General features: G+C 43.2%; 2 protein-coding genes across 9 annotated transcripts in view; one reads left to right on the top strand and one right to left on the bottom strand.

The window, feature by feature from the left end:
• The window catches only part of LOC115161303 (lysine-specific demethylase 6A), a 99,467-nt gene extending 96,097 nt beyond the window's left edge, over positions 1-3,370 (bottom strand). For all 8 annotated transcript variants that reach the window (XM_029712173.1, XM_029712175.1, XM_029712180.1 and 5 more), the window contains exons 1-2: positions 2,469-3,370; positions 2,264-2,327 (exon numbers count right to left, since the gene is read on the bottom strand). In XM_029712173.1, coding sequence (XP_029568033.1) covers positions 2,264-2,327; positions 2,469-2,611 — 207 coding nt within the window. In that variant the 5' untranslated portion in view covers positions 2,612-3,370. The remainder of the gene's footprint in view (positions 1-2,263; positions 2,328-2,468) is intronic.
• Positions 3,371-5,188: 1,818 nt separating this feature from the next.
• Positions 5,189-8,356, top strand: LOC115161310 (FUN14 domain-containing protein 1). The gene is made up of 5 exons (XM_029712197.1): positions 5,189-5,259; positions 5,768-5,924; positions 6,153-6,228; positions 6,437-6,565; positions 6,819-8,356. Exons 1-5 carry the CDS (start codon positions 5,241-5,243, stop codon positions 6,894-6,896), a joined length of 459 nt encoding a protein of 152 aa, XP_029568057.1. The 5' UTR covers positions 5,189-5,240; the 3' UTR covers positions 6,897-8,356.
• Positions 8,357-25,032: the final 16,676 nt, after the last annotated feature.

Raw genomic sequence — 25,032 nt, 5'->3', positions numbered from 1 at the left:
TGAAAAAGGTAGGCTCTCTCTCCCTCAGTCATGCATATCAACAAAAAGATCAACAACTAATGCTACACAGAGAAAGAAGAGCTAAAATATAACGAAGGAACATTACATAAACCCTCAAAATTGCACTGAAACGATGGGGAATTGTAGCCTACTCGTCCTTCTGCAGCTTGGCTGACAACAATACATGCTTGTCCCAAACAAGCACCCAACGCTAACTTGCTACAGTATTTCCAAACACAAATGAGACAACACCTTACTCTGACCATTTTACTCACCCTAGCAGAGCTAGTTAGGCTGTTTACATGTTATCTTGAGCGTTCTTGACTAACTATTACTTTCTTTGCCTACGTTTACTGACCCCGGACGGTCATATTTAGTGGGTGTTGCGCTTTCGTAAATTCATCAGTCATTCTGCGCTCTTGCACACTCAGACGAGAGTGCTTTGAAATAGGAGTGGATAGTGAGAGTGAATTTCCGAAAGCAAGCGATATGCTAACTGGATAACAGTTGTTCAAGTTCTTGCTAGCTAACCAAATGACATCTGCATCTCTAGCTGAGTATAGTAAAGCCACCAAAAAACAATATGAGGGGAAAAAGTGTCACTCACCCACTCCTCCAATGACATGTAGCTAATGTTAGACTCTGTGTTTTTAGCTTGCTACATAAACAGATGTGCTAGCCTATTAGTCACGTTATGACAGACGTGTGATCTTTGCTAGTTTGATTGTATTGACAATCCCAGCCTTAGTTACATTATTCAATTTTTTTGTATTTTTTATATTGAGCCATTGAAACTAAAACAGTGCATCCCAATGGAGGCAGCAAACAATGTACCAGATCATCTGTGATTTACAACCGGATAGCAATATTTTTGGAATACCAAGAAATGTTATTTTTTTAAATATATTTTTTCACCTTTATTTAACCAGGTAGGCCAGTTGAGAACAAGTTCTCATTTTCAACTGCAACCTGGCCAAGATAAAGCAAAGCAGTGCGACACAAACAACAACACAGTTACACATGGAATAAACAAACGCACAGTCAATAATACAATAGAAAAAATCTATATACAGTGTGTGCAAATGAGGTAAGTTTAGGGTGTTAAGGCAATAAATAGGCCGTAGTGGCGAAGTCATTACAATTTAGCAATTAAACACTGGAGTGAGAGTGTGGGTGAATTAAATGTATTGGTGAATTATATTAATCAAGCATTGAAATGCTTCCATCTATTTTATTTATTTATTTATTTATTTATTTATTTATTTATTTATTTATTTATATATATATATATATATATATAAAATCCATCTATTCTGCCAACAATACCTTAGTGAATGTCATGGAAGGTTGAGGAGAACAGAACCTATTACTAAAACCTCTTATAAAGTTGGTTTTGTCGCATAAACTGGGAAATTTATATTTTTGACTGATGATTGTCTGTTTCATATCTGCAAAGTACTTAAAACTCCATCAGTTCCACTTTAAGGAACGAACATTAGTATGTAGCCTACTGCCTTGTGCACATTGCTTCGCTTATAATGAGAAGAAAAATAGTTTTATCAACATTCTGTTCTGTTGCATCAGCATCATTGCAGTCACATTTTTGTCAGATGTAGCCTAGGCCTACTGGTAGTATGAATTTAAGATCCATCTTCCCACAACTGTCCCTGAGTCGGTTTGGAATAGGCCATTTCTTTCTCGCACATAACGAAAAACTGACCAATAGAATGTAAACTTTTCTACTATGGGGGATAGTAGATTGACATAGGTTAGTGATGTTGCTGTTCATTACTGGTCTTGTTGGCTGAGGAAAAGTAAATGTGGCAGTTATTCTAACATGTTTAAATGCGCATCAGAATTTGGAAAGGACCCATGCAGTTGCATCCTACAGTTGCATCCTCTTAAAATTAATTACGATAATCTAAATGTGACTTGTGTCATTATGAGAACCGTGGGTGGACGCCGTAATCAGGTTTACGCACCCAATGCATTTCTCAACTGTCCTGTAACGTTAGTTAAGTTTAAATGCTGCAGGACAAATGTCCGGTGCCACTTTTCCACATTTTGTCAAGATACAACTATAATTCACACTGACTGGAAAGAGAATTCATTAACGTAATATCCACCCACTTGTGCGCCTGGGCTTCTAGTTAATGGAAAGGGATTGTGGTTAAATATCCAGCAGGTCCCTGACACTTATTCCAGATATGCACAAATCAGGAGTGACAGCGGAGGGGCGACTCTGGTCCTATCTGTGACATACCTTTAACAGCAAGGCCTTCGTTCTGGCGCCATCTTCATGAAGCCTCTGAAATCCAAATAGTGAACTGCAAGCAGAGGACAACACAGGCGGTTCCGTATTACTTGGGACATATACGTCGTTTTAAAAGACTTTTAATGTACGAAAACTCAATACACAAAAAAAAAAACGTAGACAAAGAAAGCAAATGCATTGTTCATTCGCTAACCTGTCAATGTCGACCAAGCTGTCTCTCTCCTGAGCTGTTAGCTTCGGAAAGTCCAATTCGATTTCATTCGCTTTTCCCGCCGCCATTTTCTTTTGCTCATCACCAGCGGCAGCGGCGTCGAGCGACACACCGCACGATTTCATAGAAAAGGAACAGGGAAGCGGGCGACACCAAAAAATATAACAAGAACGAAAGTACACCACCGTATTGTAGGACTGAAAACGTAGCTAGCTCAGCCGAGTGATTGACAAATCCTGAAGGAAAACAAGACCCGTCCAAAAAAAAAAAAAAGCCTTATCGCATGATTGTACACAAAATACTAAATGTATGTAATTGCCAAATAATGGATGAAGTAGAGTTGATGCCGGTTTTTTACGATAGGACGTTATTTGGTAATATAGTAAACTTCCCCCCACACCAGCTCAAAGTTGTTGTAATTGTGTCACATAGGCAAATGCACGCCGCCACCGTAGAAACGCCCTCGCTTCACTGTGACCAACGAATGTATCCGTGTGTTATCATGTGACTTCATTTTTTCTTGGGTGTCGTTCCTCACACACACACATGAATAACAAACCCTGAACTTTACGCAGTTCCACAGCTTCTTTCGATTGGTTTCCCATGTTGTATTGTGATTAGTATTACGTTTTTTTGTAGGTCTACTTTGAGGTATCTTATTGGTTAAGGTAACTGTCCTTTTCAAATGTTGCCAGTATGGTTAGTGATAATTTGGGATCCTTGGGGCGTCCCTACACTAAACCCTAATCCTAACCTTTACTATAAACTTTTAACATAACCCTTACCTTTATTTTTATTTTTTTAACTAGGAAAGTCTAGTTACCTAACCCTAACGTTAACCCTTACCTTGACCATTTGAAATCGAAACTACATGGGGGGTATGGACGTCGCAAGGATCCCGGAGAGAACGGATGGGAAGGGGTACAGGTCAGTTGGTTGCCAAGGATTATGCATGAATGCTACAGTGTTGCTATTACTATTTTATCTGATGTGATTGCTTTGTTATCACTGTTTGCTATAACAATGCTGTCTGTGATTTACAAAAGTATAGTATGTAATGCTTCAGAGAATGCCAAGAGTTTGAAAATCTGTCATCAAGGCAAAGGGTGGCTACTTTGAAGAATATAAAATATATTTTGATTTGTGTAACACTTTTTTGGTTACTACATGATTCCACATGTGTTATTTCATAGTTTGATGTCTTCACTATTATTCTACAATGTAGAAAATAGTACAAATAAAGAAAAACCCTTGAATGAGTAGGTGTGTCAAAACTTTTGACTTGTACTGTATATAAGTGCTAAGTGTTACAAGTGTTAGCATAGACAAATGTGTTTATTTTTGCAAGATGCCAATGCCATTGTAGGCAAGATGCTGTATCTTCAGACATATGCCAAACTAGAACTTGCAGGAAAGGCATTTCACTGTACGTGTGCACGTAACAGTAAAACTTGAAGCTTCTCTAAATGGTCTGATGCTGGAGTACTCATATGGGAGCTGACTAAACATGCCCATCACAACACAACAGGCCTTGGAGAGTTGGGGTTGTTACCAATGTTCAACTCATAATGACATAAGGTGAAGATTTGGGTATTGGATGAAGTATATGGGGAGCCTTGATCCTGCTGGCTGTTGTTGTTGTCTCCTGCAGACGATGTGGCTTCGTCCATCAGACTTGATAACTCAGAGCAGAGGTCACTTTCCAGTTCGATTGGAATGCCCCCACCCCCTCCTCCTGCCACAAATTGGCTGGGCTGTATATCTGTCATCCCTGTCATGGTGGCAGAGATAGATGGCCACCTGTCGCCGTCTTGTAACAGGAAGCAGTGAAGTTTGAGGGGAAAAGAAAGGGATCAAATTAAGCTCCTGGTTTCAATGAAGCATAATGGTTATCAAACACATAGGCAGCAAGCCCAATATGCATAGGCCTACCAAATCTGCTAATTATTTTACCCAAGATTCAACAGTACAACATTTAGCATTGTAGATATACTGTAGAAACACAGATAAACTCCAGGTGCAAAAGTTATCTAATTAAAATCTGTCCATTAAATGGGTGGGCTGCCAAAGGGATGAAACACAGACTCCAGATTGTGTCTTTTCAATATAAAGGAAATAATAACCGACCATGAAGTCATAGAATAGGCTTAGTTACATAAAGCTCAAGAGCTCTTAGATATTGGAGATATTGAGTTAGATTATGTGTAATCCTAAAAAATCTCCCAGAATACCAGTCCAGTTGTCATAGTGCCATACTGTACAGTTGTCATATTACATACCATACAATAGTACCACAGGGTATATTATCCATAAATCACTCTGATGAATGTTAATATGAAATACACAAAAAACATTAAACATTAAAACATTAATAAGTCATTTATTGCAAAGGCTACAGACCCGACTCTATTATAGCTATAATCCTGCTCCAAAATAACAGACTGAAGTAGCCTATTCTGTGCTGTTGCATTTACTGTGTACAGTTGTATATTTTGTAAGCTATACATTTTTGGGGGGGTAAAACATTTTATTTGTTAATATGTCAGTTTTATTTATTTGTGAGGCAACCTACATTTATGAAAGCTGCATTAAATTCTAAACTGTATTGATACATTCTAATAAGATCAATAATTAGAGGGATATTTTTTAAATGCATGAAATTCTGTTTGACTGTGTGACAAACTATGCAAACCATGTATCCCATCACGCCTGTGACAGCATTTGTCAACAACATTCAAGTCAAGACACTCCAAAATGGCGGATCGTGAAGAGGGTAAGTGTCGCTCTCAAACCAAAAACGACCTTTATGTTTTCATATTTGGACCCATATTTCCATCTTAGATGTACGCTATATAGCATTAAATCATATCCACATATGTCAAATATGTGGCGACCTACTCGCTAAAAAAACTGTTAGGTCTACTCTCTCGGTCTGATCGCACTCACTCGGTGTGTGTCAATGTATCAACGTCATAGATTATATCAAGATAAGTAGGAATGGCTAAAGTTGCAACATTGTTACCACGTTATAACACTGTGCAATTTGACGTTTTATTTCCCCACATACGCGAATGGATTATTATGCCAAGATGTGCCTGTAAGAAATTAGACTCATAATCCTCTCCTTCCACCATGGTTTTACGTTACTTCATTTATACTGTTTCTCACGAAAACGAAACAGACTTGCCAATGGAATATGGCACAGATATTAATACTTGTGCTACTGCCAATTGTTCGCCTCTTGTACATAAAGTGCTCTACTTTGTGTCTCCCGTCCCAAGACCCAGAGAATGAGGACACATATGAGGTGGTCGACCTGACACAATATGCCAGGCGTCAACAATGGTGGGGCTGCCTATTTGGTGGGAACAATTCGGGTCCTATGGCTGAGAAGTATTCGGTGGCCACACAAATAGCACTGGGTGGTGTGAGCGGCTGGTAAGTCCTGCAGGCCAAGGTAGCCTATATTGGTTATACAACGGAGCATCCTCAGGACTGTTCTTTATCATTTGATATCTCTCTCACATGGTGGTCAATGCTACTGTACTTTAATGCATGGTATGATCGAAATACAGGCTTCCTCTGGAGAGGATTCTATTGCCCTGTTTAGTGTACTACATGCAGGATAGGGTTTAATTTGAGTTTTGTATTGTCTCTCGCTGCCAGGTGTGCAGGATATCTTTTCCAGAAGGTGGGGAAGATTGCAGCCACCGCTGTGGGTGGAGGATTCCTGTTATTACAGGTAGGAAATCAACACAAGTTTTTAATGTACAGTATACAAGTCTAAATGAGTTATTTCACATGCTGGTCACCCACTGCGAAGAGAAGCTTGCTCTTTAGCTACAATACTATTAGCTAAAATCCTTATTGTCATAGATTATTTTACATAGCATTTTTGCTTAGTTTTTTTAATAGTCCCGAAAATAAAAAATCTCTATTCTATTCTCCAGATAGCCAACCACAGTGGCTATGTGCAGGTGGACTGGAAGAGAGTGGAGAAGGATGTCAACAAAGCCAAGAGGCACCTGAAGAAGAAAGCCGACAGGGCTGTACCAGAGCTCAACTCTTTTATCGACCAGGTAACCCTACACCTGTTGTATTCGGCGCATGTGACAAATAACATTTGATTTGATTTGATTTGTGCATGACAAAGCAGTGTGAATTGAACTACATTCATACTGACATAATACAAATTCTGCCTACTTGTACAGACTAGGCTACTAAGTCAAAGGATCAATTATCCATATGCATTCAGATTTGTTATTTGTCTTAAAAGGATATTGCACTTTTCTTATATTTTAATACCGTTATTTATCTCTATCTCTCTCCCAGTCCACAGAGTTTGTGAAGACAAACATTATCGTCACCAGTGGATTCTTCGGAGGCTTCTTGCTTGGGCTGGCATCCTAAGAACACAACAGGGGCCTGCAGTTTTATATAGGAATCACTTGAGCGGTGTGGCTGTGAAATAAAGTGCCCTTTTAAAAAGGTGGTGGGAACAACAAGAACAGATGCACAGCACAATATATCAAAATGAGCCAATTACACAACCCGCAAACAGGTAGCTCAGTTGTAAATACTCTATAATGTGTACTTACTGTACTGTTTCACAATACCTACCTGTCTATCTACCATGTAATTGCATGGTTTTAGCACCACCTGGTAGAAACTGGAATCAAGATATCCTGCTGCTCCACCATATAAACAAAACCGTGTTTCTAGCTAGGCTTTAGCCCCCAACTCAAGGCAATTGGGTACAACCCAAAAGGAACTAGCCAGTGGGTCCTGTGGGAAACGCTGGTCAATAAAACAGTTATTAATCAAAATGCGATAAGAGCACACAGGTGTTGCAACCCTGTAGATGGGATCCAGTGTTCCTGGCTCACTCTGATTCATATATTCATCATATGAAAAGATAGATACATACTCACTTCCAGTGGCTTTGAGCTGGTGCTGGAGATTGACGTATGTACATATGTAAAAAGGATAGGAAGATGTAAAACACTGCGATTGATGCTGTATTTATTGAGATCAACTGTGTGGTCTTTATCAGAACTTCATGCATGTGTACAGTATATGCACAGTGTACTGTTGCACTTGGTACACATACACACCTAATTGGGCTGCAATGCGGGAACTTATTGATTACATTTGGGTCTAGTTCTTTGGAGTGTTTTCTGGTCAATATAGTCCTACACCGCAAGTATACCCAAGTCATGCAGTGCTACATGTTTGCACAACATATGCCATTTTCATTCATTGTTTGAGTTAATACTTCAATCACATTATATTTATTGATTTAGGATTACCATGACTATCTTTGTTTTGCCTTTACGAGCAGTGCAATATTTGCTTGGAGGTAATATAGCCTCTTTTGTGTTTTCTCTTTCACAGGAAAGCAATTTACCTTTGTTATTGAATTACAGTGCTGTTGTAGTTTGTGTATATATTCTTAATATAAAAGACCAAATGCAACCAACAATCATGGCTTTCTTTCTTGTTTTCAAATGAAAGAATAGGCCTATGTCTGTGTCAAGTTTAACTTTAAAAAACAGATAAAAAACATTGTATCACAGTGCCTCTACTATTTCTAAAGATCTAATTTACCTGTACTGTATATAAGAATATGAATATGTATGTATAGTGTGTAAATTCTATTTTTGTTGTCTCTTGGTGTCTTTCCTATATATCACTTATTTTTTACTTAATGTATTTAATTTAGTGTAATATCTTATATTGTTCTTGTCTATTACTGTTATGTACTTTGTCATGTATTTGAATGTGTTATGTGGACTCCAGGAAGAGTAGGTGCTGCATGTGCAGAGTGCAGTAGCTAATAGGGATCCTAATAAACTAAACTTCCTACGGTGCTTTGAGTTTAGGGCGCAGATATTTTCCTGCCCTCCAATTTGAGTTAAATTACTTCAATGAGCAAGTATTTATCTTTCAAGTCATCGTTACTATGTCATTGAAATTGTATATTATTTCCAAATGTTGTTGCAATATTGCAAAATGTTCCTGTGCAGTGTTACCATTTTCAGAGAAGAATGTCGCAAAAAATTTAACTGAAACCCTAGATTCTGACGCTGCACCGTTGCCGGGCAACGGAGGATAACCGGCACGCTCCATGGCAACCTGAAACTGGTGAAGGACGGAAGGAGTTCTCACGAGTTGGACGAAGTATAAAGTACATTTATATTCCAAATACTGCCACTATGGAGCTGCCGATGCTGCCTGGCAATTCTCTTATCAAAAACGTACGTTTTGTAGTGGTTATATTTGACTGTATTTTGTTTATTGAATGACCATATATACTCTATGCTTGGCGAATTGAAGCGAACGGAAAAAACAGCTTACGCTAACTAACGTTATATATCGACTTGCTGCGTCCACAGATTGTGCAAGTGCATTGCCTTATATAGTGCATTCCTTTTTGTTGCGAGGAAATTAGGGCAGCAATTTGCATGTTATGAATTCCTGCTTGTCTGACTTTATCCTCTTACCACAAGCCATAATATTCCCCTGCAATTGGCTCTGTTGTCTGTTCTTGACTCACTTGTGACTTCCTTATCCTACAGTTGGGGAAAGACAAATTCCACAAGTCCCAGTAATTTGACTGTTCCAAAGGGAGTCCCTATGATGGTGGGTTCAGGGAAGCCAGGCATTGAAGGGGAGTTGCTGCTGGGCAAGAAGGCGCAACCAAACTACTCTTGTCTCCCCCAAAGGAGAGGGCAGTGACACTCTGTCATGGGTGGCTTTTGACAAGCAGGTCTGTCATGGAACTGTTTTGGGCTTTCCAAAGAATCTTTGTGGAGTGCATACACATTGTGGTTAATTGTTGTCAAGAAGGATGACTACAAACAGACTGCTATATTTTCACCATCTCTCCCTCAGGCGCTGAGCTTCGAGGCGTACTTTTGGGAGGCTGTGCCTCAGAAAGCGAGAGGAGAAGTATCACGTCATTTTTTATTTAACCTTTATTTAATTAACTAGGCAAGTCAGTTAAGAACAAATTCTTATTTACAATGACGGCCTTGTTCAGGGGCAGAAAGACATATTTTTACCTTGTCAGCTCGGGATTCGATCAATCAACATTTCAGTTACTGGCCCCCAAAAAACAGAGCGCTCAATGTGGGGCGCGAACCCACGACCCTGAGATTAAGAGTCTTATGGTCTACCGACTGCGTGTAAGATCTGTTTCTATCTGGAGGACAACGCCATCAAGGTGGTAGACTCAGAATTCAAGAACAGTGGGACTAGGAGACAATTGAGTGGCCGGACCAAGCTTGCAAAACCAGGTATGAGCCTACTGTAATAACCAGCGAATCCGAGGAAAGACTGCACTTCTTTTACTGTCTGAGGGATAGCCCAGCCAGCTCTGGACAATGGCAATCTTCTCTGGATCGGGGGCAACTCAATCTCCACTGACAATTTGTCCCAGGATCTTGACCTGTTTGTGAAACAAAGTACATTTGTCAGAGTGCAATTTCAAGCCAAATTTCTTCAGCCTTTCAAACACTATATCCAGGTCAAGTGTTTCGAGGTCTGCTAAATACACAATGAAACCGTCAAGGTAGACCAAAGTGGACTCTGCTACGAAGTTACCCAAACAGCTTTGCCTTAGTCTTTGGAAGGTTGCGGGGGCATTGCACGACCCAAAGGGCATGCGTTCAAACTCCTAAAGGCCAAGCAGGGTTCAGAAATACATTTTCTCACGGTATTGGTCTGTCACTTCCACCTGGCCAAATCTAGGGTGGAATAGTAACTGGCTTTTGTGAGTGTGCTCAGTGCTTCCTCAAATCTGGGCAACGGCTGGGCATCTTTTATGAGTTTACATTTTCCATTTTCTGATAATCAACACAAAATCGAAGTTCTCCATTCTTCTTTCTGACTAAGACATTTGGTGCGTCCCTGGGGCTTGTGCTTCCCTTACTAGTCCTGTTTTCAGCATGGTCCCTAAGAGACTATCAACCTCCTGGTACATGGTGGGTGGTATGGCCATGTATTGTGGTAGCGTGGCAATATGACTGGAAAGGAGTTCACCCTGGTTCCTCAAAGCTTTTCCCAGATGTTTCAGCTGAGGTCTGCCATTTGCTCCTTCATCTCAGCCAGCGGTTATCTTTTTAGCTCTTCTTCCCATGAATAAGGTTTTGGTTATTTGGAAGATCCCTAACCACTGCGCAGGTTGGTTCATCTTCATGTTGGCCACACCCATCTTCCTCAAGGTACAGGGCCTCCCGGCGCAGCTGATGGAAGTTATGGTCGGGGTCATAGTTTCTGCCCTTTCTCGCAGGCCGAGGATATACTGGTTATGTGTGTCTGTCTGCTTGGCGGTGGTCCTGTAGGTCTCAGTTTTGAAAGCACTGCGCCAGCTCACGTAGGCGCAGGGCATATGAATGTGCAGACTCCTCAGGCTTCTGTCTCCAATCAAAAAACAGAGCACGTAAAGCACCAGTAGATATATCAAATATTGGAAAATTAGTATAGGGGTAGCTCGTTCGTCCTCTTTAAGAATGAAGATTTCTCTACGGGCCTCTCCTTCCAATGCACTCATGATGAAATCACATCGCTGAGCTTCCGACCACTTTTGGCATGCAACATGGCTTGAATTTGATCTTTCCAGTCTTCATAGCGCACATCTGAGCCTTGGAATTTTGATAGAAATAGAAAATAGAAAATTTTCCAATAGAAAATGGTGCAGCCATACCTTACCTGGGGCTTCTTCTGCAATTTCACTAATTGTTACGGTCATGGGTTCCAAATACAGTAGTCACAATCCTGCCACTACACCACCTGATGGAGGTTTGGAGACCAGGACTCTTAAATGTATAAGGTTGTCGTGAGCAGTTGGGAACCACACTAATCATAAAACACAAAGAGGCGTGATTTCAGCAAAAAGTATGGACATTTATTTTGAACACAAATAAATAGGTAAAAATGTAAGCCACCTACTAATGGGCTAAAGTGGAATTTCGTTCCACAAAAAGAGAAAAGGTCTTTCTCCAGTTTAAGTGGTGGGGAAGTCCGATCATGGTTTTCAATCTGCTCTGTCCTCTCCACCTCCCCTGGGTTAGGCCCGAGGAACAAAGAAATGTTGAGCAGTACAATGCCACACAATTGTCTTTGAGTATATATTTACAATAAACCACAGTCTATTCCTTAAAAAACAAAATCCATTCTTTAAAATAACTTGAGTCCTGTCCAGTGGAAAAAAGAAAAAAAACAGTGGACTTCCCAGTCCATGTTTTCCATCAATGATGCAGCCAGAGCTCCACCCCCTTTCCAGTTTCTCCATGTTCATTTGTGATCCTTCCTCATCGGCGCCCTGAGCCGTTTTGCCTCCATGCTGCTTCTGCAAGGGTTTAAATACAGGCTACAATATGCAGTGAACCAATGGGAATACATCTGAATGATTGTACCTGCATTCTCGCAAGGGGATTGGTGTGCCAACAGGTCCATGAGTTCCTCTGCGTTCCTCCCGTTGTTAATCTCCAGTGAATATAGGCAATGCTCCTGTGAATCCACTTAGTGACACTCCAAAACATAAGTGAAATCATACAATACACACGTAAAAAGAGTAAGATCAAGCCATTTCCTGGTAGAATGCACAACATTTTCATTTGATTTCGTCATATCATGACAGATGTGTAGTCAAGAGGAAAAGTGCCTCTTTCTCTTTGCTTGGATGGCTTCTCCCTCACTCCTTCCCTCACAGATCTCTCATCCACTCTGACAGGTCTCTCTCTCTCTCTTTCTTTCTCTCTCCCTCCCTCTCTCAATCCCTCCTCCCCTCCCTCCCTTCCCTCACATAGCTCTCATCCAACCTGACAGGTCTGCAGTAATGGGGGTGGCAGGTAGCCTAGTGGTTCGAGTGTTGGACTAATAACTGAAAAGTTGCTGGATCAAATCCCCGAGCTGACAAGGTAAAAATCTGTAGTTCTACCCCTGGACAAGGCCCACTGTTCCTAGGCTGTCATTGAAAATAAGAGTTTGTTCTTAACTGACTTGCCTAGTTAAGTAAAAAAACAACAACATCTAGCTGTCACTGTTCAGACACTAACTCAACATAAAAAATGGCCACTGCTCATTCAGTTGTTTTTCTTATTTTTTTCTCAAGAGATTGTCATGCTGTTTGTTTCGATTGCCTTTCTCTAAATGTCATCCTGAAAGGTTGCATCTGAACCTCCTAGCCAGTGGCACATAAGGATTTTCCCCAGATAAAAAAGTAAGCCTGTCCCTCAAGACAAATTATAATGATTTGATCTGTTTGTCTTCTTTCTCTTTCTCCCTGTTATGTTGCTTCCATTCCCAAGGACTAGGGTTTCAGCTTGGCACGTGTCTGTGTGTGTGTATAAGTGTGTGTGTGTGTGCTTGTGTGTGTTTTTAATTCTGACTCTTCTCCATCTGTGGGTTTTCTCCTCTGTTCTCTCCTGCAGCATGCTCCCATTCCCAAGCGTCAGCCCGGAGAGATCACAGACCGAAGGGTACTCAACATGTTTGGTCCTATGGGCCAGGCAGGATGCTACATCCTGGACACCCTCAAAGTTAGGTGTTGCTAGGGAGATTTTACACAGTCAAATGGTCATATTTGGCCATTTCGAATGTGAAATAGAAAAGAAGCCTATTATTTGGTGACCTGTAAGGGATGTTGTAGAAACACAGTTCTGTTCTTTAGTGTACAAGGTCAGTTTGATCCATCATATTTTACTGTTGTATTCCTCTTTCTCTCTCTCTCTCTCTCTCTCTCTCTTTCTCTCTCTCTCTCTCCCTCTCTCTCTTTCTCTCTCTCTCGCTGCTCTTTCTCTCTCTCTCTCTTTCTCTCTCTTTCTCTCTCTTTCTCTCCTCTCCTCTCCTCTCCTCACCTCCTGTTAGATGGGTGCGGTCCATGAGAAGTTCTATAAGAAGGGGGGACACTGGGACATGTGGTCAATGTGTGGGGATGCAGGGTGGTCATCTGTGACTGTGACAACTTCAGCAAAGCGTTCTACTGCTCCAAATACGGCGTTGGTTGAGTCACATAATACACACACACACTAACTTTGGTAATCTGTTTTATCCAATACCTTAGCCCATCGCCTGCAGTTCTGGTGTATAACCACTGGGTGTCAGTATAAGTATAATATAAACTTCACTGCATTGCTCTGGCAAACTCAAGTGCACCCATGTTTGCTGTTTTCAATGTCAAGTATTTCCATAATCTTTAAATGTTTTAGATTGACCCCAAGATGCTTTCCATATCTGAATTTAGATTTTGTCATTCATATTTAGTGAAGGTTCGATTTGTGACCGGCTGGAGATTAGAATAACATAATTATAATAATTTTTACCATCAATATGATAATACATTTTATGGAAATCTCTCCACTGCATCAAAACCATGCAACACTTAGAATAATCACTGTCAATAAATCAAAATGTGTATATATACTGTATATAACAACAAAATATGTCACAAAGTGCTTAACATTAACCAGGCCTGGAACCTTGGGTGATAGAGCAGCGTTAACATTAACCAGGCCTGGAACCTTGGGTGATAGAGCGGCGTTAACAGTAACCAGGCCTGGAACCTTGGGTGATAGAGCAGCGTTAACAGTAACCAGGCCTGGAACCTTGGGTGATAGAGCAGCGTTAACAGTAACCAGGCCTGGAACCTTGGGTGATAGAGCAGCGTTAACAGTAACCGGGCCTGGAACCTTGGGTGATAGAGCAGCGTTAACATTAACCTGGCCTGGAACCTTGGGTGATAGAGCAGCGTTAACATTAACCAGGCCTGGAACCTTGGGTGATAGAGCAGCGTTAACAGTAACCAGGCCTGGAACCTTGGGTGATAGAGCAGCATTAACATTAACCAGGCCTGGAACCTTGGGTGATAGAGCAGCGTTAACATTAACCAGGCCTGGAACCTTGGGTGATAGAGCAGCGTTAACATTAACCAGGCCTGGAACCTTGGGTGATAGAGCAGCGTTAACAGTAACCAGGCCTGGAACCTTGGGTGATAGAGCAGCGTTAACATTAACCAGGCCTGGATGCTTGGGTGATAGAGCGGCGTTTACAGCACTTTTTATTTCACCTTTATTTAACCAGGTAGGCTAGTTGAGAACAAGTTCTCATTTACAACTGCGACCTGGCCAAGATAAAGCAAAGCAGTGCGACACAAACAACAACACGGAGTTACACATGGAATAAACAAACACACAGTCAATAATACAATAGAAAAAAAGTCTATATACAGTGTGTGCAAATGAGGTAGGCTAAGGGAGGTAAGGCAATAAATAGGCCATAGTGGCAAAATAATTACAATATAGAAATTAAACATTGGAGTGATAGATGTGCAGAAGATGAGTGTGCAAGTAGAGATACTGGGGTGCAAAGGAGCAAAATAAATACAATTAATATGGGGATGTTGGATGGGCTATTTACAGATGGGCTAAGTACAGGTGCAGTGATCTGTGAGCTGCTCTGACAGCTGGTGCTTAAAGCTAGTGAGGGAGATATGAGTCTCCAGCTTCAGGGATTTTTGCAGTTCGTTCCAGTCATTGGCAGCAGAGAACTGGAAGGAAAGGCGGACGAAGGAGGAATTGGCTTTGGGGGTGACCAGTGAAATATACCTGCTGGGAGCGCGCGCTACGGGTGGGTGCTGCTATGGTGACCAGTGAGCTGAGATGAGGCGGGGCTTTACCTAGCAAAGACTTATAGATTACCTGGAGCCAGTGGGTTTGGCGACGAATATGAAGCGAGGGCCAGCCAACAAGAGCATACAGGTCCTAGTGGTGGGTAGTATATGGGGCTTTGATGACAAAACGGATGGCACTGTGATAGACTGCATCCAATTTGCTGAGTAGAGTGTTGGAGGCTATTTTGTAAATGACATCGATGAAGTCGAGGATCGGTAAGATAGTCCGTTTTACGAGGGTATGTTTGGCAGCATGAGTGAAGGATGCTTTGTTGCGAAATAGGAAGCCGATTCTAGATTTAATTTTGGATTGGAGATGTTTAATGTGAGTCTGGAAGGAGAGTTTACATTCTAACCAGACACCTGACGTCATAGTAAACAAAGCTTTGACTCTCATGGGGATATCAGCAGTTCAAATCCACTGTGTGAACATGGTCTTAACCATAGTTGGAGTCCTGGAGGCTGTGGAATTCCAGATGTCATTTAGAACTTTTTCCAATGCCAAAGCAGCAGCTCCAGATCTGTCAGTCTCCTGTCCCAGACTGACAGTAGATACCCCACCGCCACCTGACAGGTCTGTCAGTCTCCTGTCCCAGACTGACAGTAGATACCCCACCGCCACCTGACAGGTCTGTCAGTCTCCTGTCCCAGACTGACAGTAGATACCCCACCGCCACCTGACAGGTCTGTCAGTCTCCTGTCCCAGACTGACAGTAGATACCCCACCGCCACCTGACAGGTCTGTCAGTCTCCTGTCCCAGACTGACAGTAGATACCCCACCGCCACCTGACAGGTCTGTCAGTCTCCTGTCCCAGACTGACAGTAGATACCCCACCGCCAACTGACAGGTCTGTCAGTCTCCTGTCCCAGACTGACAGTAGATACCCCACCGCCACCTGATGATTCGCCACTGTGAGCGAGAAGCTTTGAAATTAATCCGCTATCATCATGATTCATGCGCTTGTTTATTCGGTAACGTCCGCCGTATTGCACCATCCAAATGGGGCCCACGATCTGTAGACGGGAGGGTTTAGGGGGGGGGGGGGGGGGGGGGGGTTCAACCAGTCTGCAGTAATCTAACTCTTGTCTGTCGGTCACTCCACCCCACTCTGCTTCCCCTCCTAGGTTTCTTGGCAAGGTTAAACTGACTATGGGGGGGCTCCCTGTATTAGTCACAGACTATCCCAGGGCCCCCCCAATGATGGAGAGGCCTGATGGGGACATCAGGGGGTCAAATGTTGTATAGGTTTTTGTCTGAGGCTCAGGTCTGTTAGAGATGGATCACCTAACCCACTGTTGCCTTCTCTCTCACTCTCTACTACTTTCTCCTCTCTCTTCATTCCAAATGTTTTGTCTCTCTCTCTCCTTATCTTTTATTCTATCGATCTCTCTCTATTTCTTTCTGTTATATCTCTCTCTGCCCCTCTCTCAGAGGACTTCAGTCAAGTAAAGTACAAGGCTCCCCTGCCCCTGAGCCCTCCTGGCCTGTACCTTCTTACAATGGTTTTGTCTCTGAGTAGGACTCTCTGTGCTCCTGCCAGGGCCTTACTGGTTGGTTATTGTATGTTTGCCAGGTGCTTGCTGGGGGGTCTGCAGTGTGGTCTGTCAGAACACGAGGTGATGATGTCGAGTCGTAGTTTCTGTGAGCGCCAGCTGCCCGAGGCGGAGGTGGGCCTCACGCTGGCTGTGGCTCAGGACCACCTCCACAAGAAACACTTTGAGAGATTCTCCGACATGACCCGATCCTTCACACACAAGGACCAACACAGGTAGGGAGCCATACACACACACACGCACGCACGCACGCACACACACACACACACACATACACACACACACATACCTTGACCCCAAAAACTATATATACCCCAAACCCAAACAGACAGACCCACACAGACAGGCAGTGACACGGCCTGCCAACAATCAGCTGACCAATGGCCCCAGATCCCTAGCTGCTTGAGTAGCAGCCATTAGTTCCAGCAGTGTGTGAGTGAAGCATTGGAACCAGAAGATCCCCACAGATCAGCATGTCAGGAGCCACACACACACACACAGTAGATCATAGCATGTAGGAAATGGATGTCTAGCCACGCCACAGGGTCAATCAGCTTGTTTATGCGGCCATGTGGTTACCCTGGGTTAGTTTCAGATTTGTCTTAAATGTCCTCCTCCTCCTCCCTATCCAATGCTGCTGTAATGAAGATGGTATGTCATAATGTCAAGGACTGGCTCCAGACTCCTCAACAACACACGGAAAACAGCTGTGTCCTCACACAAAAACGTGCACGCAAGTCTTGCATCTCCTCTTTCAAGCTTGGCATCAATGATGATTTCTCATCTGTGCTCGTCTGGTCTCCCTTGTCTAATCTCTGCGCTCATCTGGTCAGGAGAGAGATGGAGAGAAAGGGGGAGAGAGAGGGAGGAGGGACAGGTGGATAGGGAAAGTGGGAAGGGGGGAAAGAGGGAGTGAGAGGGGGGAGAGAGATAGGGAAGGGAACGGAGAGAGGGAGGGAAAAGTAGAAAGAGGGAGGGAGAGGGGGGTGGGGGGAGAGATGGAGTCAGGGGGGGAGATACTCTGTTCACAAACAGAGCCCGTAGAGCCCCAGGACAGCAACACAATTAGACCCAGCCAAATCATGAGAAGCATTGGAAAGCATCAACAAAAACTATAATGCTATCTGGACCTAAACAGAGAGTACACAGTGGCAGAATACCTGACCACTGTGACTGACCCAAACCTAAGAAAAGCTTTGACTATGTACAGACTCAGTGAACAAGACTTGACTCTTAAGAGATGACAGGCTATGTAACCTCACAAAATGAGGTGGAATCCAAGCTGCACTTTCTAACCTCCTGCCAAATGTATGACCATATTAGAGACGCGTACACTACATGACCAAAGGTATGTGGACACCTGCTGGTCGAACATCTCATTACAAAATTATGGGCATTAATATGGTGTTGGTCCCTCCTTTGCTGCTTTAACAGCCTCCACTCTCCTGGGAAGGCTTTCCACTAGATGTTGGAACATTGCTGCGGGGACTTGCTTCCATTCAGCCACAAGAGTATTAGTGAGGTCGGGCACTGATGTTGGGCGATTAGGCCTGACTCGCAGTCGGTGTTCCAATTAATTCCAAAGGTGTTCGATGGGGTTGAATGTGCATGAGGTTGTTTGCCCCACCGATCTCGACAAACATGCTGAAACAGGAAAGGGCCTTCCACAAACTACTACCACAAAGTTGGAAACACAGAATAGTCTAGAATGTCATTGTATGCTGTAGCGTTAAGATTTCCCTTCACTGGAACTAAGGGGCCTAGTCCGAACCATGAAAAACAGCCTCAGACCATGATTCCTCCTCCGCCAAACTTTACAGTTGACATTATGCATTGGGGCAGGTAGCGTTCTCCTGGCATCTGCCAAATCCAGATTTGTTCGTCAGACTGCCAGATGGTGAAGTGTGATTCATCACTCCAGAGAACGCGTTTCCACTGCTCCAGAGTCCAATGGCGGCGAGCTTTACACCACTCCAGCCGACGCTTGGCTGCTCGGCCATGGAAACCCATGAAGCCCCCGACTAACAGTTCTTGTGCTGACATTGCTTCCAGAGGCAGTTTGGAACTCGGTAGTGAGTGTTGCAACCAAGGACAGGCGATTTTTTTACGCTCTGCTGGGCTACTCTGCCTTTCTAAACCAGCTACACGGACCCACCAGAGAGTAACAATGGCTGCCGTGACTTTGCATCATCACGTCCTCACATCTCTGTCTCACAGTGATGACATCAGAAGAGTTGCCTGATTCTGCTTGTGGACTTGCTTTGGGTTGTTTGCCCCATCATCCAGGCTCTGTTATTTTCCTGATTGTCCACTTCTGCTGATGCCTGGCATCTACAGTACCTATGTCTTCCTGGGACACCTGTTTGAACATATTTTTTCAGTTTTGATATAGTTTTATTACCACTAACATTGCACTTTTTCAAAGCCAAAGCTGTTATGTTTTGTGAATGTATTTGATCTGCATCTATTTAAGTTCAGGGATGTTACTAGTATGACAATTATTTAATTTAGGACTTCTAACCCACTGGGCACACACTAGTTGAATCAAAGTTGTTTCCACGCCATTTCAATGAAATTACATTGAACCAACGTGGAGTAGACGTTGAATTGACATCTGTGCCCAGTGGGAACCTTTATTTAACCAAACAGGTCAACTGTCATCCTCAATGAGGGACTAGTTCAGTCTTATATTGTGTGTTGCCTTGAGCCCATTATTCTGCTATTGTTGAATTGAATCGACTTAATTGATGGTCCACAGTTTGACATGGACTGGAGGTGAAGAGCATTAACTACTCTGTCCTCCTGGAAGATATGTTCGGTAGTGTCCAGACCAACATCGACCCAACACTCTAACCGGCCCAACACAGGCAACACAGAGACAAAGATATGGAGAAGAAACCACCAGATAGATCATCAGCCAATGAAATCAATCACCTCACTGCTCGCTGTATATATTATCCTCTTTCAATAAAAGACATGGATTATGGCCTCCCTAGTTGTGCAGCGCTCTAAAGCACTGCATCGCAGTGCTAGAGGTGTCACTACAGGCCTGGGTTCGATCCTGGGTTGTATCACAATTGGCTGTGATCGGGAGTCCCATAGTGTGGCACACAATTGTCCCAGGGTCGTCCGGGTTAGGGGAGGGGGAATAGGCATTGTCATGCCCTCTTCACGACTGTCTTGGTATGTTTGGATCATGATAGTTTGTTGGTGATGTGGACACCAAGGAACTTGAAGCTCTCAACCCGCTCCACTACAGCTATGTCGATGTTAATTGGGGCCTGTTCGGCCCTCCTTTTCCTGTAGTCCACAATCAGCTACTTAGTCTTGCTCATGTTGAGGGAGATGTTGTTGTCCTGGCACCACACTGCCAGGTCTCTGACGTCCTCCGTATAGGCTGTCACATCGTTGACGGTGATCAGGCCTGCCACTGTTGTGTCGTCAGCCTTAATGATGGTGTTGGAGTCGTGCTTGGCCACGCAGTCGTGGGTGAACAGGGAGTACAGGAGGGGACTGAGCACGCACCCCTGAGGGGCACCCGTGTTGAGGATCAGCGTGACAGATGTGTTGTTGCCTACCCTTACCACCTGGGGGTGGCCCGTCAGGAAGTCCAAGATCCAGTTGCAGAGGGAGGTGTTTAGTCCCAGGGTCCTTAGCTTAGTGATGAGCTTTGTGGGCACTATGGTGTTGAATGCGTCAATAAAAAGCATTCTCACATAGGTGTTCCTTTTGTGAATGTGAGAAAGGGCAGTGTGTAGTGCAATTGAGATCGCATATTCTGTGGATCTGTTGGGGTGGTATGCGAATTAGAGTGGGTCTAGGGAAGATGGTGTTGATGTGAGCCATGACCAGCCTTTCAAAGCACTTCATGGCTACTGACGTGAGTGCTACGGGGCGGTAGTCATTTTGGAAGGTTACCTTCGCTTTCTTGGGTACAGGGACTATGGTGGTCTGCTTGAAACATGTAGTTATTACAGACTCGGTCAGGGAGAGATTGAAAATGTCAGTGAATACACTTCCCAGTTAGTCATGAAAGGCATTTAACCTGTCTGGTAGCTTGCTGGGCAGCTCGCGGCTGGGTTTTCCTTTGTAGTCCGTAATAGTTTGCAAGCCCTGCCACATCTGACGAGCATCAGAGCCGGTGTGGTAGCATTAAATCTTAGTTCTGTATTGACGCTTTGCCTGTTTGATGGTTCGTCTGAGGGCATATCGAGATTTCTTATAAGTGTCCGGATTAGTGTCCTGCTCCTTAAAAGCGGCTGCTCTAGTCTTTAACTCATTGCGGATGTTGCCTGTAATCCATGGTTTCTGTTTGGGAAATGTACGTACGGTCACTGTGGGGATGACGTCGTCGATGCACTTATTGATGAAGCTGGTGACTGAGGTGCTATACTTCTTAATGCCATCGGATGAGTCACGGGAACATATTCCAGTCTGTACTAGCAAAACAGTCTTGTAGCGTAGCATCCGTGTCATCTAACCACTTCCCTATTGAGCAAGTCATTGGTACTGCTTTAGTTTTTGCTTGTAAGCAGGAATCAGGAGTATAGAATTTTCGTCCAATTTGCCAAATGGAGGGCAAGGGGGAGCTTTGTATGTGTCTCTGTGTTTGGAGTAAATGTGGTCTAGAGTTTTTTTTTCTCTGATTGCACATGTGACATGCTGGTATAAATGAGGTAAAACGGATTTAAGTTTGTCTGTATTAATGTCCCCGACCTCTTGGAGCGCCGCTTCTGGATGAGCATTTTCTTGTTCGCTTATGGCCTTATTCAGCTCGTTGAGTGCGGTCTTAGTGCCAGCATTGGTTTGTGGTGGTAAATAGTCAGCTACGAAACAATATAGGTGAAAATTATCTTGGTAGATAGTGTGGTCTACAGCTTATCATGAGGTATTCTACCTCACGTGAGCAATACCTCGAGACTTCCTTAATATTAGACATTGCGCACCAGCTGTTATTGACAAATAGACACACACCACCACCCCTCGTCTTACCGAACATAGCTGTTCTGTCTTGCCGATGCACGGAAAACCCAGCCAACTGTATATTATCTGTGTGAAACATAAGATATTACAGTTTTTAATGTCCCATTGGTAGGATAGTCTCGAACGGAGCTCATCCAGTTTATTCTCCAGTGATTGCATGTTGGCCAATAAAACGTATGGTAGAGGCGGGTTACCTACTCGCTGAGGAATTCTCACAAAGCACCCGGATCTGCGCTCCCAGTATCTCCATCTTTTCTTCATGACGGGGATGGGCCTGGTCCGGTAGCAACGGTATATCCTTCGCTTCAGACTCATTAAAGAAAAAATCTTGGTTCAGTTCGAGGTAAATAATTGCTGTTCTGATATCCAGAAGCTCTTTTCGGTCATAATAGACGGTGGCAGAAACATTATGTACAAAATAAGTTACCAACAACGTGACAAAACACACAAAATAGGGGAGAAGGGTAGAGAATGGGACTGCAGCCTGTGCCTGACAGTAGTTATAGCTCTCTGGATTGTAAGCTAAGTTTGGATGCCTCTGCCTTGTCAGAAGCTTATCCCTTATCAGGCCGTTTCCCCAGTTATCTACTCGGCACAGCAGAGGGAATACAGGGGATCCAGTGTAATCAGAAGCGTGCCTGTCTGCCGTGGATAATGGCACCGGAGGGGATGGCTGCTGTTTTATAGTTCCTAACCAATCAAATCAAATCAAATTGTATTTGTCACATGCGCCGAATACAACAGGTGTAGACCTTACGGTGAAATGCTTACTTACAAGCCCTTAACCAACAATGCAGTTCAAGAAATAGTTAAGAAAATATTTACTAAATAAACTAAAGTAAAAAATGAAATAAAATAAAAAGTAAAAAATAACAATAACGAGGCTATATATACAGGGGGTACCTGTACAGAGTCAGTGTGCGGGGGTACAGGTTAGTCAAGGTCATTTGTACATACTAAGTAGCAGCAGTGTAAAAAATAGCCTTACATCACCTCTAAGTATGATTATAATGAACATGTGTCTATCTTACACCTTTATGAAGTTATTAAGAGAATAGATACAAATAGCTAATCCTGACGACCAATGTTCTAGCATTACTTTATTGAGGCAAGCAGATCAGAGACGTCAAGGTGGAACCCAAGCATGTGCTATGTATAGTGTAAATAACAACTATCAATACACCTGCCAAATTATAGGCGTTATGGTCAATCAAATAATTATTTTGTAAAACCAGGGCTGCATTTACTCAATTCAACTAATATCATTTATTAGTCAAAAATAATGAACACTCAAACAATTCCAGTCTACATGAAATACATGATACATTCCAGACTACTCAGAGTAAATGACCAATAGGTTAAATGACCAATAGGTTAAATGACCAATAGGTTAAATGACCAATAGGTTAAATGGCCATTAGGTTAAATGACCAATAGGTTAAATGACCAATAGGTTAAATGACCAATAGGTTAATAGGTTAAATGACCAATAGGTTAAATGACCAATAGGTTAATAGGTTAAATGACCAATAGGTTAAATGACCAATAGGTTAATAGGTTAAATGACCAATAGGTTAAGACTTAACATGGTTTCCACGTGTCTTTATTCGAGAATAATCTCTTCAGAGGAAAAAAACAATGTGTGTCTGATACACACAGGAGCTTGATAGCAAGATCCCTAAATATGAACAAATCCACTGCCCTTTTAACCAAATACAAGCAGGAACGCACCCCCAACATGAATGAACATTTCTTAGCACCATGCTAGTGAAATCAAAAGACAGGACAACACACCCAGATTGTAATCTAATCAACTCAATTTAAATGATAGGAGTGTATCTCCTGTGTCGCTATTGTTATTTCACATTTTCATCAGTCTTCACACCTCTCCTAGCGTCAGTGACCCCAGGACTTCCGTGAGAATGTCTCTTCCTTGAGATTGCCACAGATAAGGTGTGTTTGACCCCCGGTGATAGCCCACAGATGGTCTGCTATCCAAACAATGTCATAAATCGTGATTGAGTCATCACACTGTGCTCCCACGCTAGCTAGTTGCGAGTATATCACCTTCTCTCATTCTTCCACTACATCCACACAACAATAAATGTGCTTCTAAAAATTAACAGGTGTTAATGTCAGGACCTGAATAATCAGGCAAGACTTGATTATGTGACGTATGACATTATGACAATCGCCACAGTCCTCTGTTCTCCTCTCCTATTTTCTCTTCTCCTTTCCTCTGCTTTCTCTCATGTCCCCTCCTCTTCTCTCCTCTGTCCTCTTCTCTTCTGTCGTATTCTCTCCTCTGTCCTCTCCTCTCATCTCCTTTCCTCTTCTTTCCTTTCCTCTGTCCTCCACTTCTCTCCTCTGTCCTCTCCTCTGTCCTCTTCTCTCATCTCCTTTCCTCTTCTTTTCTCTCCTCTGTCCTCCTCTTCTCTCCTCTCTCCTTTTCTCTCATCTGTTCTTCTCTCCCCTCCTCTCCTCTGTCCTCCTTCTTTCTCTGTCCTTCTCTTCTCTGTCTTCTTCTCTCCTCTGTCCTCTTCGCTCCTCCCCTTCTTCTTTCCTCTCCTCTCATCCTCTTTTCTGTCCTCATCTTCTCTCTTCTTCTCTCCTTTCACCTCCTCTCGTTGTCTCCTCTGTCCTCCCCTTCTCTCCTTTTACCTCCTTTCATCCTCTCCTCTGTCCTCCCCTTCTCTCCTTTCCACTACTCTCCTCTCGTCTTCTCCTCTCATCCTCTTCTCAGTTTCAGTGGACTACCCTCTATGTACCATGATGATCATGAAATTCTTGGGGTGTGTGTGTGTGTGTGTGTGTGTGTGTGTGTGTGTGTGTGTGTGGTGTCGGGGTATAAAAAGTAACCGGTTGATCGGCAGGTTGGTTGAAATCAGAGCCTCCATCCATGTCACTGATATGTTTCTCTGGTCCAGGGGATAACTCAAACATTTGCTAATCAACCATCCAATCCCCCGCCTCTTAAACAGGGAACAGAGAGATCCCAATCCATCAACACAAACACACTCACACACACGTGCGCAGCACACACACACACAATCCCCCCCCAACTCGGAGCTCAGAAAGAGTGTATGACATCACCTCTAGGGCATTATTGGGTCTTCACTGTCTGCTTTCACACCTACTCAAATATTACCCTCCCGAGTCACACACACTCCTGCCCGCTGCCTCCACCACCACCCGCTTAAACAAGCTAAAAAAAAACTCTGACGTCATCTGGAGGAAGGGGGAGGAAGGGGAGGCTTGAGTGCATACTTGGCCTTTTATGCATCCCGAAACAGAGTGTGAGGAGGGACAATAACCCTCACATCCTTCCCTCCTCC

Source organism: Salmo trutta, chromosome 24 (assembly GCF_901001165.1).
Source record: "Salmo trutta chromosome 24, fSalTru1.1, whole genome shotgun sequence".
Taxonomy (NCBI): Eukaryota; Metazoa; Chordata; class Actinopteri; order Salmoniformes; family Salmonidae; genus Salmo; species Salmo trutta.
Note: the sequence above shows the minus strand (reverse complement) of the source record. Positions and strands in the feature narration are given on the sequence as shown.

Coding starts and splice junctions, on each gene's coding strand:
- LOC115161310 (XM_029712197.1), top strand. Junction 6,229..6,436: donor GAGGATTCCTGTTATTACAG/GTAGGAAATCAA, acceptor TCTATTCTCCAG/ATAGCCAACCACAGTGGCTA. Junction 6,566..6,818: donor TCAACTCTTTTATCGACCAG/GTAACCCTACAC, acceptor TCTCTCTCCCAG/TCCACAGAGTTTGTGAAGAC.